Source organism: Petaurus breviceps, unplaced genomic scaffold, assembly GCF_028583685.1.
Source record: "Petaurus breviceps papuanus isolate PSGF00001 unplaced genomic scaffold, PetGlider_PUasm1.0 175, whole genome shotgun sequence".
NCBI lineage: Eukaryota > Metazoa > Chordata > Mammalia > Diprotodontia > Petauridae > Petaurus > Petaurus breviceps.
In genome coordinates, this window is record NW_027185764.1 from 59,354,276 (window position 1) to 59,368,457 (window position 14,182).

The following is a 14,182-nucleotide window of genomic DNA, read 5'->3' on the forward strand; positions in this document are numbered from 1 at the left end:
GTATTTCTGTATGGTCAAGTGATTTATCTATGCTTAAAATGCAGACTGGTTTCTCTCTTAGAAGAGAAGGGATGGGGGCTTAAGAAATTACTGCTTATTCTCCAGGTTGCCAGGGAGACAATGGATTGTTCCTTAAAAATTTGTGAAGGGCTTCAAGATGAAAACAGAAAAGAAACAGGATCTGAAGAGGCTGATGAGGTTGGGGGTTGGAAAAACAAGACACAGAAAAGAAAGGAGAAAAGGACCCCTGAATAACTGTAGCTAAGGAACAAATATGAGGCTCTTTCTAATGAAGAAGGAGTTTGACCTCCAAAGGATGATGATATAGATCCCTACGTGCTGTCAACTGAAAGACCATATAGGTCAGAGAAAGAGATGAGGTGTAATAGGTGATGATTGCCTGCTGAGGAGTAATGAGGCAGTTAGTTGTTGATCTGATAACAAGTGGGAAATCTGCTTTCTGAGAGCATACATCCCGGATGTTATGGAGAAGTAGCCCACTCCTCTTGTCAAACCAGATGACAAATTTTCTGGGACTCATGAAGGCACAAATGGTACTGTCATAAAGAATCTAGAAAATATTACTAAAGTCTTGGGAAATAAGCTGAAGATCAAAGGGGAATGGTTGGTTTCTGTGATTGTTACACTGTCTTTATTGATATATTTTAGTTGATGCAACACATGCTTTGCAACAAATGCCCAAACAGGCCTCTTTAGGAAGTATACCCTTTGAATAACAGTTTATCAGTTATTAGCAGAAAGGTGGGATGTGACCTTTACATTTGCAGAGTGTTACTAACATGGCTGTATTTGACTAGGATTTTGTTGTCTTTCCACACTAACTTTATTTATGTGGTTATAGTAATTGGAAGTTCTTTTGGTCGTGCTTTCTTCACTCTGTATACTATATACAAGTCTGGCATGGATGCTGTTTCCATCACTTCTACTTTGAGGCAAGAACTTCAGAAGAGAAAGGAAGTCTTGGGAAATGAAAAACTAATTAAGAAGATAATGTCTGTGAATGAGATTTGGATTTCTCGACTTTGGCTTAAAACACAGGAAAGGCAGACTCCAAAATGAGTACAACTAACAAGTGCAAACAAGATTGTATTTGCTTATAGTCTTGAAAATTAAATCAAAAGAGCTTTAGATTAAGATGAAGGGAGTTAGGGAAAACTGCTTTATGTATGTCCACTAAGCATAAATAGAATGTAGTTAGAAAAAATAGCAGTAGAGATACTCAGAAAATCCTGAGACAAAATCCAAGAAAGTAGCAATAAAATTCATGACCTCATATGCCTATGTACAAATGCACAAAACATAGGCAACAAAGTGAACTAAAGATTCAAATACAAGGAATCAAATTTGATCCTATAGATAACACAAAGATTTTTTTGATATGAGACACAAAATTAGAATTGCCTTTGGAAAGACATACAGTTTTTTTAAAAGGAACTATATAGATAAGAGGAAAGGCTTGAGGGGGACTAGTACCATATATTACAGTGGATAGTGTGCTGGACCTGGAGTCAGGAAGACCTGAGTTCAAATCTGATCTCAGACACATCATCTGTGTAATTCTGGGCAAGTCACTTCACCTCTCTCAGTCTCAGTTTCCCCACCTGTGAAATGAAAATAATATCACCTATCTCCCAGGGTTGTTGTGAAGATAAAATGAGATAATATTTTCAAACCTTAAAGTGTTATGTAAATACCAATTATGATGATGATGATTAGCCCAAGAGATCAAAGAAAGAGGAAAAGGACCCTGTATTACAAAAGTATTTATAACATCTCTTTTTTTGTGGTAGCAAAGAAGTAGAAATGGAAAGGGTGCCCATCAATCAGGGGATGGCTCAACAAATTATTGTACAAGAATAAATATAACTTAACATTATTGTGCTATAAGAAATTATGAAAGGGATGGTTTCAGAGGAAGACTTCATATGAACTGATGCAGACTAAAATGAACAGAACCAGGAGAATAAAACTTATATAATAACAATAGCATTATAAAGGAAAAAAAACTTAGGAAGCCTTAAGAACTCTGATCATTACAATGACCAACTGATACCAGAGAATTCATGTAAAAGATTTACTTTTTGACAGAGAAGTGAAGTACTTAAGGTACAGATATCTCTATTTCTTATCTCTATTTGGACATGATCAATTTGAAAATAGTTTTGCTTAACTATGCATATTTGTTACAAGGCTTTTATTTTTCTTTCATTTTTCTCTCCAATGAGTGAAGGGAAGTAGAACAGAAAGAAAATAGATTTTTATTCATTTAAAAAATTAAATTAAAAAAATTAAAAAGAAGTTATACTCTTAGGAAATTCAGAAGTCACTGGGACAGGGGAAGAAGGTTTAAAAAAAAAGCATTTTAAGTTTTAAAATTAACACTGCCAGAAACAGAAGCAATGTTGTCCTTAGAATATTCTATAGGCCAACTGTACAGAAAGAGAAAATAGATGAGTTCAGACACAGATCAAAGCCATGCATTATATATATGAGTAATGGGACACTTCCATTATCTGTCTATCTGCTGGAGCAGTCTCTTTACCCAAAGCAAAGCAGCTAATAATTTATGTGCCTAAAAGATAATTTCTTCCTTCAAAATGTGGAGAAGTTAACTGGATTTTATTCTTACCAACAAGTAGAAAATGGTTGGTGGGGAGGAAATGAATGATGGGACCCTTGTGGAGACATGACCATTCCAATTATAATTTGTGATAGAGAAAAGGAAAATATAGTCAGACATGCATACTAGATCTCAGGAGGATAGATTTCAAAGAAGTCAGAGAAACGATGGTTAGGCTCTCATGGCCTACAGTTCTATAGAGGAAATCAGCCCTGGAAGGCTGGGAAACTCTCAAAAAATGATAGGTATAGGTGAAATGATGATGAAGAGAAGTGTTAAGGAAAATCTTCTAAAGAGATTAATGCAAATCACTGACCAATTTAATTTAAAAAAAAGATCAATGGAAGATTTTATATTTTCTATTAGCTTTCAATCAATTATGAGGTGGTAAAGATGTAGTGAGTTGTTTAACATCTTTTTTGAAAGCCTACGTGTTCTCTACTATTACCCTCATTAATTTGAATATAGATGATCCTCGTTCAAATTTCGAATGGATGAGACAATGGGCATATAGACTGTTTTTTTATTTCACTTTTTTTTGGTATTGATGAGGTATGAGGTTTTCCCCCATGTCTTTGATGTCTTCCTCTCCTTTAGATATTTTATAAACTGATCCCTTGCCTTCACAAATGTATTACCATGGGCACAGAGATAAGATCCCATTATGCTTACTGCTTATTGATTATGGAAAAAGTAATCCATTGGATAGTACAAAATACCATCTTATAGGCCCTTTTCCAATAAGTTGTCTCCCATCCATATATTTAGATCATTCAAGATTCTTTGGAAGATGTAGCAACAGAAATAATCTTATTCAGTGATCCTCTGAAAATAAGTATCAGGTGACACGTAAATTGGGGGAGATATATACTCAACAAAAATATTCATCATTTTGGTAGAGGGGATCTAGCACAGAGTCTAAGTCGAGGAATAATTCCCCCTGGATAGTAAAGTCCTTTAGAGGATCTTGTTTTTATTCGATGTTGTATTGATTACATCAAGACCTAAGACACTGCAGAGTCTCCTGGAAGATATCTATAATCACTCAGAGGAGTTTGGCCTGTCAAAGACCAAATGCATAAAGAATATTTATTGCCTATATTTCACTATGCATAGGAGTGGAATCCTCTAGAGCATGTCCAAACTCTAAAGTATGTATACCTGGGACAGACAATATAGATAGACAGTGAGCTGGGCCCAGAGCTGAAAAGGAGGAGGACAGCACTTTGCTTTCAGGAAATTGCTTTCATGGAAGATTGCTTTCAGGAAATTGCAAAGCAATTGATCCCAAGCTTCCAAGAACAGCAAAGGGCTATTTTCTCAATACTAGTTGGTATTGCTATATGACATCAAGACCTGAAATATCACTGTCCCTGAAGAACTAAAGATGGGCATCACACAAAAGACAAGAGAGAGTTGAATGGTAGGTATGAGTAGGCTGTAACATACAACCAATTAGGAACTGCAAAAAGAGCAGGAGTGAAAGATGTAATCAAAGAATTACATGGCACAAATAGAAGATTGGCTGCTCATGGGGCAAGAAGGAAGGATCACAAACAAGCGGTTTAGAGTGCTCTACTGTCACCCTTTCAATGTTGGGAGAAAGAAAGAAAAAATCTCTAAAACATTTGGTGGAGTACCTATGGTGAACTATTGGAAAGACATGGACAAAATTAGCATGGGGACAGGCAAGCACAGAAGAGTTGCTATTTGCAACAATGGATCACTCCCAAATTAATGTAATAACAGATCCATTTGAATAAGTATCTACAGAAAATAGAAGCAAAGAGATGCTAATGGAGGATGGGTGAAAATACAGCCATATTTCTGTTCAAACTCAGAATGTAAAGGTTCAGAATCACCTGAGGGTGGTGAAGAAGGCTAAAAATAACCAACCAACAAACAAACAAAAAGACTTAAAAGGCCTCCTAACTCTATTAGGGAAAAGAGGATCAAAGGAGGAACAGATTTTGAATAACCACCTAACTTCATTGAACCCTTGAATATTATTGGACCCTCCTATAGAGAGGTAGGACTACTATTTAGGGTGGATCAATGATAATTGATAACATAGAGAAGATAAGAATGAGAAAAACAGAATAGCAGAATATATAGTATAGAAAATTCTCCCCTCAAATTCCTCAAAACACACCTAGACTGAATTCTGATGAAGAAATCCAAGAAAAGGTCACAATGAGTCATGTTTCCAGCCCAGGGTGCTTTGGGAGACAAAAAGGTCTGTCAACACTGGGGACAGGGTCCAGACAGGAGCACTGCACAGGGAGCATTCCAGTGTAGGGAGAGGCTGTATACCAGAGCAAGTGGAGATCCCATACACATACCAATACACCCCCAGACTACGGACAGGTGCTAACTGGTAGCTTTATTGCTCCGTATTTAGCCCTGGATCACAAATCCAAAGCAGACTGAGGAAGGAAGATTGCATCTCTCCCGCCCCCTACACTGGTCTCATGTCAAGGCAGAGAAAAGAGTAGGTTGAGAATCAAGCAGCAGCAGTGTGGTTCAGATTCAGGGAGCAGATCAGGGTCTCAGTTTCAGCTTTTTGCCCAGTCTGAAGCCTTCAGGGGAACATAATTAGGGCAGGAATTCCAGACCAAAGGAGAACCTGCAGTTCTGTCATGGAATGAGCAGAGCTTGCCAGTTGGCTGATACTGGGTGATTCCAGCAGCAGTCTATTCCTATTCAGATACAAACCCAGGTCAGGAAACTGCACAGCTCAGACTGGGAGGACAGTAATCAGATTTTGCCCTGGATCAGACCATGATGGAAGAAAGCTTTCAGCTCCCCAGCATAAGCTGTCCCTGAGGTCCTAGAACAATATAACACTCAACACCCCCAAGAAAAGAGCAACAAGACCAGCCCAGATCTTCTCTCCAGAAATGCACAGAACTTGGTCCTAATATCAAGTACCAAATTAGGAAGTAGGCCAGAAAAATGAGCAAACAAAATAAACAAAATAAAAATCTATTATGGTGGCAGGGACACTCAAGATACAAACCCAGAAAAAGAAAATGACTCTGGGGCAGGTAAGTGGTGCAGTGGATAGAGCACCAGCCCTGGAGTCAGGAGGACCTCAGTTTATAGCTGGCCTCAGACCCTCACTTACTAGCTGTGTGACCCTGAGCAAGTCACTTAACTCCAATTACTTCCAAACTGCCACACCCGTCCCTGCCTCCCACATCGCCCTCCCCCCCCCCCCACACACGCACAAAGAAAAAGAAAATGACTCCAAAACAACTACAAGCAAAACCTCAAGGAAAAACCCAGTGGGGTCACAAATTGAACCAGAAGTCCTACCTAGGATAGATAAAACAAGAGTTTAAGTAAAAAGTTTAAAACATTTTTTTTTTTGTCAATGAAATGAGGGCACTAGGAGAAAAAATTAGAAAAGAAGTGAGAGTTATGGAAGAAAGAATCGCAAAGGGAATTAATAGTTTGACACAAGAGGCACAAAACATTACATCAGCAACAAACTCCCCCAAAATTGGAATGAATCAAATAGAAGCCAATGACTCCATAGAACAATAAGAAATATTAAAATAAAGTCAAAAGACTAAGAAAAAAAGAAGAAAATATATAGCATCTCATAGAAAAAACAACTGATTCGAAAAACAGACTGAAGAGAAAAAAAATGTTAAGAATCTTTGGCCAACTTCAATTCCATGACCAAAACAAATAGACTAGACATTACATTTTAAGGAATCTTAAAAGAAACTTGCCCAGATCTCTTAGAACTTGAGAGTAAAGTAAAAATAGGAAGAATTCACCAATCACCTTCTGAAAGAAATCCCCAAATGAAAACTTCTAGGAACCTTATGGCCAAATTCCAGAGCTTCTAAATCAAAGAAAAAATACTTCAGGCAGAAAAAAAAACTACAGTTTTACAGAACTACAGTCAAGATCATCCACAATTTAGCAGCCACTACTATAAGGCAAAGGAGAGTTTGGAATATGATATTCCAGAAGGCAAAGGTATAGGCTTACAGACCATATAAGAATAGGTGAGAATAACTTGCTTAGCAAAACTGAATATAATTCTACAGGGGAAGTCCTAAGGACATAAAAAAAAATTTACAAATCTTTTTTGAGAGTTGGAAAAGAATGGGAATCTGAAGGGATTCCCATAAATTAGGGAATGGCTGAACAAGCTGGAGTATGTGTATATGATGGAATACTATTGTACTGTAAAAAATGATGAAAGAAATGGTTTCTGAAAGACGTGGAAAGAATTGTATGAATTGATGCAGAGTGAACAGAACCAGGAGAAAAATTTATGTAATGACAATAATATAATAAAGACAAATTTGAAAAAATTAGGAACTCTGATAATTGAAATCATTAGTCATGATTACAGAGGACTAATGGTTATACACGCTATCCATATTGTGCTAGCCAGGGGAAAGACTTGGATTGCAGAATGACTCTCTCTCTCTCTACATGTACCTATACATAAATGTGTGTGTATTACACAATATATACATATATACACACAATACATACATATAAACATAACACATGCACACACACACATATATGACATGGCAAATGCAGGAATTTGTTTTGATTTATTCTAGATTTTGATAACCAGTTTTGGGCACTTTTTGTTCATAACTGGGAGGGCAGTTTGGGGTGATGTTTGTTAATAACTTTGTTACTTTGACAAATCTGACTTCACTTTGTATTAGATCACCATTTTGTGATGAAATGTTTTGATGTTTGTTTTTCAATATTAAGCGTACGTATGGTATAGGATGGTAAACAACATGTGGGTATTCATAAATAACTGGTAAACATATGGGACCCACAGACAGAAGAGACTATCAGTTGGAAAATTTGTTAAACAACCCTGTCACTAATTTATGTCATTAAGGCATCAATCAAATTAATTGTTAAACAGATTAAGTCATTAGCCACCAATGAGAATTTAGGTGTAATCAGAAAACACCTATAGCTAAAAATATAAGAGGGAACTCTCCCGTGTTTCTCAAGTGTTCCCCATGTTCATTTGAGGGCAGTGCTGATTTGCTGACTTGCCCAGCAACTACTTTGGAAGGAAACTCATAGTTTCTGAACAGACAGGGAACCTTGTCTTTGAATACCAGTATGAGACATACTTACTGGGAAGTCTTAGGAAATCAGGTTCATCGTTTCTGTTTAATGGGGTTAATGTGTGTATTGCTTAGTAGATAATATAAACTAATGTTTGCATGCATTTGATTAAGTTTGATTGCTAGCATTAAGAACTGTAAGTCTAGTTCTTTCATTGCTCTTGTTAGCTTGAATAATGGTAAATGAGTTTTGCAAATGAACCACTGTTACAAGTAGAAGAGAAAGAAATCATATTTTTACAGATGAAATTTTTTAAAAAAAAGAAAAGGTAAAGTTGTTTTAAAACTTTTAGTTTATGTTTTAAACTTTTATTTTGCCATTTTTTTCTGCCAAGGAGAATGACCTTTGGACTAGAACAGCCAATACACTGATACCCCAAATAGAGACATAGTAATAGACACTAGTAAACAAGCTTCTTTATATTCCTTATGAATTCAAATCAGCTAGCCCAGATAACTACATCCTAAGGGTTGTGAAAGAAGTGTTAGATAGGATTTCTGAGCTACTGTCAGTGATCTCTGAAAGATTGTGGAGAATGAGAGAGTCACTGCAGGACTGGAGAAGGGTAAATGAAGAGAGAATTTAAGGGAGAGTCATCTAAAGAGGTTGGTATAGGTACATGGGGAAATCACTGACCAACTTAAGACTTTAAAAAGACATGTACAGGAGACAAGATGTGGATTCAAGTCCTTTCTATGACGTATACTAGCTAAATGCTTATAGTTAAATTACTTAACCTCTCAGTGTCCCCAGGAAACTATATTTAAAGGATAGCTGCTAACATGCTTTGTTAGAGAGAATTTCTACTGATGAAATTACAGGTCTGAACATAAGGTGAAGTGGGGTGTAATATTAGAACCAGAATCATCTCAGAGATGTAGCTGAAGGAATGAATAGACTTTTTGAAAATTCATTAAGTTCTTACTAAGTGCCAGGCACTGTGCTAAGTGCTCTGGGTACAAGTGAGACTGGGTACAAGCTCAAGAAGCTTATTTTTTTAGTCAGGAAGTGTAGAACTTAAAGGGGAGAGTTGGAAAGGAGGGAAAGAGAAGGTATTCAAGGAGTGGCTGGGTTTGGAAATGGTCAAGAAGTGGTGTGTTAGTTGAAGATATCCATGAACATCCTCCTCACAGACCCACTTCTTAATTTAGCTCTTGTCATTCAGGGATGATACCAAGTTCTGCTCTAACATATAACACACCCAGGTAAAGTATGTACAATAATTACAACAGTTCAGATTTATACAGTACTTAGTATATATCAGGCATTGTGCTAAAAACTTTATAATTATCATCTCATTTGATTCTTATAATAATCTGGGAAGCAGGAGTTATTATTATCCCAGTTTTACAGATGAGGAAAGTAAGACAAAAAGTGACTTGCCCAGGGTCACACAGCTAGTAAATATGTGAGGCCAGATTTGAACTCTGGTCTTCCTGACATCAGGCCAAGCACTGCACACACTGCATTATTGTTGTAAATTACTTTTTTGCAGCTCAGAACATCAAGGAAGAGACTGGCCTGTTTTAGGGAAATCCAAGGATAGTGTAAATGCCCCTTCCATACCCAAGAGGTTCATCTAGATCTCTGCTCTGTAACCCAACCAAATCACTGACAGATACAAATGTGGACCTGCCTCATTAAACCTACTGGTGTTGATAACTTCCCTTCATTCTCCTTAATATATATACCCCTGAGAATACCACTCCTGCAGAATGCAGCCTACTTGGGATGGATTTCATGTTATTGAACTCTCCTGAAACAAGAAGGCTAACACTTTGTATGGGTTGTGATCTATGCTGGTGAGCTCATGTCCATGAGATCTTGAATTCAACCAAGTGTTTAAGTAAACAGAACTGGAGAGTAAAGCTGCAAAAAATATTTAGAAGTACTGGTGAAATAAAAACTGGGAAATGACAAGATATAAACAGGAATGCAATAAACAATAAACATGTTGAAAGTATTGTTGGTTTGTAAATTATCTGGAACAAGCATTAATTTTGATACATTTTAATTTTGTGACAGCAATGATCATGTGTATGTTTCTGACACACAACTGACTCAGGGTATCCGACATTGACCAAATGAAACCAGATTGAATTGTTTTCCCTTTCTTTGGCCAGTTCTTTGCCAGTACCATGTGTTTCTTTGTTCTCTTTTGTTGTGTTTTTCAAATTCTGTGACTTTTAAGAATGAATATAACACCAAGGAAAAATGATTATTAAAGATACTGACTAAAGTGGCTGTTGGTATGGGAAAGTCAAGTATTTCAAGGATCATTTAAGCCTTCAATGAAGCAGGATCAGTTACACAAAAAAGCAATGGAAAATGCGTTTAAAAAAATTAAATGTGCTTAAAACCAAACAAATTAAAACACACACACACACAGAACTGACAAATTACTACTTCAAAATGGTCTAATTTAATCTTCATAAAACAAGCAAGGACCTTCAGAGGGACCAGCAGCTAGAGGAGTTGTTAACTGATCCTTCAGTGGTGAGGTGCAAGCTTCTTAAATTGAAAAAACTGCAAAGAGACCGGTAAACAACACCCCCCACCCCAGCCATTAATCATTGTAGAAAGAAAAACATTTTGTCATGGGCAAGACAAGAGAAAGACTAGAATACCAAAGACTGGAAAAAAGTAATTTTCACTGCTAAGATTTACTTTTTTATTCTAGCTGATACCAAAACTATCGCTTAGAAGACACCTAGGTGAACCTGTAAGAGCTGCGTATCTTCATGAGACTAAACAAGAATCACCCCAAAGATGTTTGGGGGATTTTTTTTTTTTACTTCCAGAGGGTCTGCAAATCTTACCTCTTACTGAAGGAACAATGAACAAATATATTGTATGTTGAAAAGCACATGTGTTATGGAATTGCATAAATTCCCAAATAGAGATGTACTACTACAACATAATATTCCACCATACTACACATTGTAAAAGATTAAGAAATTTATCTGAGAAATGGAGGTAAACATGCTTAAGTGGGAACTCTTCTGACTTAAAATCCATTGAAAATCTATGATCTATATAATCAACAATAGACTTGGAAAAATGGATAGTTCATCAAAAGGTATACTTAACATTCAGTATTTAAAAAATTGCGACTTCGTGATGAAGAATTAAAGAATATGTATCAAAAATCTTCTGAACTCAGAGACAAATCATATAGAAAAAACAAGTGATCATAGTCCATATTTCATTTTAAAACCTTTTTCAAATATAAAAGTTGTATAAAGTTAATTATTATTTATAAACTTAATTATTTTTCTATGTCAAAATTAATTATCACACCATTATAATATAAGTAGAAACAGGCAATCCTAAAAAAGTATATAGGCCAAGGGAACACAAAGCAATATGTAATCAAAAATTTGGAATAGAAGTAGGTTAGGCTACTGGGAAGTAAGAAAAGGAGTATTCTGTAAAGGAATTCAATTAAATTCAACAAGCATTTAAATGCTTGACATGTGTGAAGCATTATCCTCAATGCTGAGGACAAGAATATAAAAAGAAATTGTCATGATCTCAGTAAGTTTGTCTATGGGAAAGGGTAATAAATGAGATCTTTCCCTCCCTCCACCAAAGGATCATAAGATTTACATGTTAAATGTAGTAGAACAAAATCCTTTTAGAATAGCAAGAGTTGTATGTGTTGACCATTAATGATAATATCTCAACAGAATCACAAGGAACCAAAAATGAAAAGAAATTTACAGAAATTGTGGGTTTATTATGGAAAGGAATGCATATGAGAAATATAATACTTTTATAATTTTTTAGTGCAAATGTTTTACTCTGAAAATATTTTCATTTTATTATTTGAAAATGTCAAAATAGAGTCCTGGAAAGATTTAAATATAGTTCTACTTATAGAGAAGGGAGTAGATTAGATGATCTCTTTAAATGCTTGTGAATATTCTCTAAAAAAAAAAATCTAGCAATAGAAAGTGGGGTTACCAGAACTCTGTATATTCTTAACCCGCTCTAAGCTTAATTATTTTTAATTTCTTTTTTTAATCATGAACTTGGCAAACATATTTACAGAACAACAGAAAAAGATTACCTATGAAACCAAAAATTTCTATTATGCATAGCTTTAGAAAAAAAGTATATATTAAATCTAATATAGTAGTACTAATACTGCCCTGCTTGTGAGTAGACCCTTCTTTCTGACCTTTCTTCTGCTCTTTTCTGTGTATTTTTAAAATGTTTCCAACTGATGCTCTTTTTCTCTTGTAAGACCTCCATTAATAATATAATTACCAATTATATTATTAATATTATTATCTCCATTCCATGCCCCCCCCAAACTCTGCATTTGCAATATAAAAGGCCTCCCTTTTAACAAATAATTATAATCATGGGTGCAGAAATTTAGAGCAGGAAGGGACCCTACAAGTTATCAAGTCCACTTAACATTTTACAGATAAGGAAACTGAAGCAGGTTAAGAGATTTGCCCAGGGTCATGCAACTATTGTCAAAGAAAAAACAAATTCAAACATTGTTTGTGTCTGAAAATGTATGTATCATTTTGCATTTGATCACCTCTCTGACAAGAGGTAGCTATGCCTAATTATTGTTGTCAATATTCTAAAACGGTAATAAAAAAAAGTTTATCTTAAAAGTAATTTTCCTTTCTTACTTGCCTGTATTTTTTAGCAATATCATCCCTTTCTTTTTTCTGCTTGGCAAGCACACTGTCTATAATATCCTTAATCTGTGACATCTTCTCACTGTATTGGTCTAGAAACCACAAAAATAAAATGTCAACTTAGGGATTAATAAAATCCAGCTTTAGCTGCATCGTGAATTCAGGTTAAAGGAGCTAGTGTAAGTAACAGCTAAAATCCTCAACAGCTTGCAATCGTTCATTAAAGTTTTGAGCAATAAAGGAATAGGAACAAGGACCTGAGCCCAGTCTGTTGGTGTTGGGCTGGTAGAGGAACATCTATGGAGGAAGGTGACCAAATAACAAAGTTTAAAATGCAGAATGGCCCAACTGAAAGCACATAAATGAGCTACACTTTTTATCACTCTTACACAGCCTCCTATTCATTCTGTCTTCAGTGGTCACCTTAATGAAGTGAAATTGAACAGCCAAAGGGAAATACAACCTGTTCTCCAGACATCATCTTATAGCATCTCTGTACACTTGGCGTATACACAATCATGATTCTGAGTATCTCTTCAATTACTTACGTGCCCAGGGCTGAGGACAACCCTGGAAAGTTGTCTTTGACAGTTATCTATCAGATTACTGTCCCTACCAACTGTTTAGGCATATGTCTGTATATTTAAATGCAACACCATAGCTTTTAACCATTAATTTTAAGACATTAAATTTTAGCCATTATTCATTGCACCCTTAATACTCTCCCCCACTTTCCCATTCAAACTGTCAGACTTGAGAAGTAACTTTATTTTACATTGGCATATAGCATTCTTCAAACAATTTCTTTCAGAGGCATATGCTACTCCTTAGTATTAGAAAAACATATATTCTAGCATTAACTAACCAAAGAAGAATTTGTGTTCATAATTACCAGCATCTTTGCACGTTCTTATTTCAAACAGCAATAGACTTTCTTGCTTTTCCTCTACATCTTGTAAAATGGTACCGATGGACTCGTGCTATCAGATACAAAGAACAAAAATTTCAGTATGGCGGGGAGAATGTTTTTCTCTTTTACAACAATTGGAAGCAGTCTTATTAAAAAAACAAACCAAATATGTAAAAACTAAAAAGGCCTGCAGAATGCTCCAGTTGGTTCTCATATATCACCTAAGTATATGAGTCCTCTTTATTTATTGATATCTACATATAGTTAAACTAATTTTGAAGACTTGAAAATAATTAAATGTACTACTTAATCTAGTTCTATATATTAGACGCATCAATTCATCAATAAGCCTTTATTAAGAGGCTAGTGTATGCAAGGCACTATTTTAGGCATGAGACATACATATGTATATATAAAAAACATATATGTGCATACATATATATACATCACATTATATATGTTTATTTGTATGTATCAAGGTAATTTGAGGGAAAGCATTAGGAACTGGATGGTTCAGGAAAAGAGTTATAGAGAAGGTGGACCATGAGCTCAATTTTCAAGGGTACTGGAGGTTTTGAGAGGCCCAGGGGAAGGAGGGCCTTCTAGGCACGGGGCACAGCCAGTACAAAGGCAACAAGTCAGGTTATAGAATGGTAGGTAGGAAGAACAGCAAGCAGGCTGGTTTGGCTGGACCATAGAGGGGACAAAGTGAAATAAATCTGGAAAGGTAGGTCAAGCCAGGTGATGAAGGGCTTTAAATGCCAGAGGAGTCTGTACTTGATATTTGAAGCAAAAGGGAACCACTGGAGTTTAATGAGTGGAAGAAAAATGGGGTAAGAA

General features: G+C 35.8%; 1 protein-coding gene across 1 annotated transcript in view; it reads right to left on the reverse strand.

The window, feature by feature from the left end:
- The window catches only part of ANKRD31 (ankyrin repeat domain 31), a 149,230-nt gene that overhangs the window by 3,223 nt on the left and 131,825 nt on the right, over positions 1–14,182 (reverse strand). Inside the window, exons 11-12 of the mRNA XM_069085448.1 lie at positions 13,325–13,412; positions 12,428–12,524 (exon numbers count right to left, since the gene is read on the reverse strand). Coding sequence (XP_068941549.1) covers positions 12,428–12,524; positions 13,325–13,412 — 185 coding nt within the window. The remainder of the gene's footprint in view (positions 1–12,427; positions 12,525–13,324; positions 13,413–14,182) is intronic.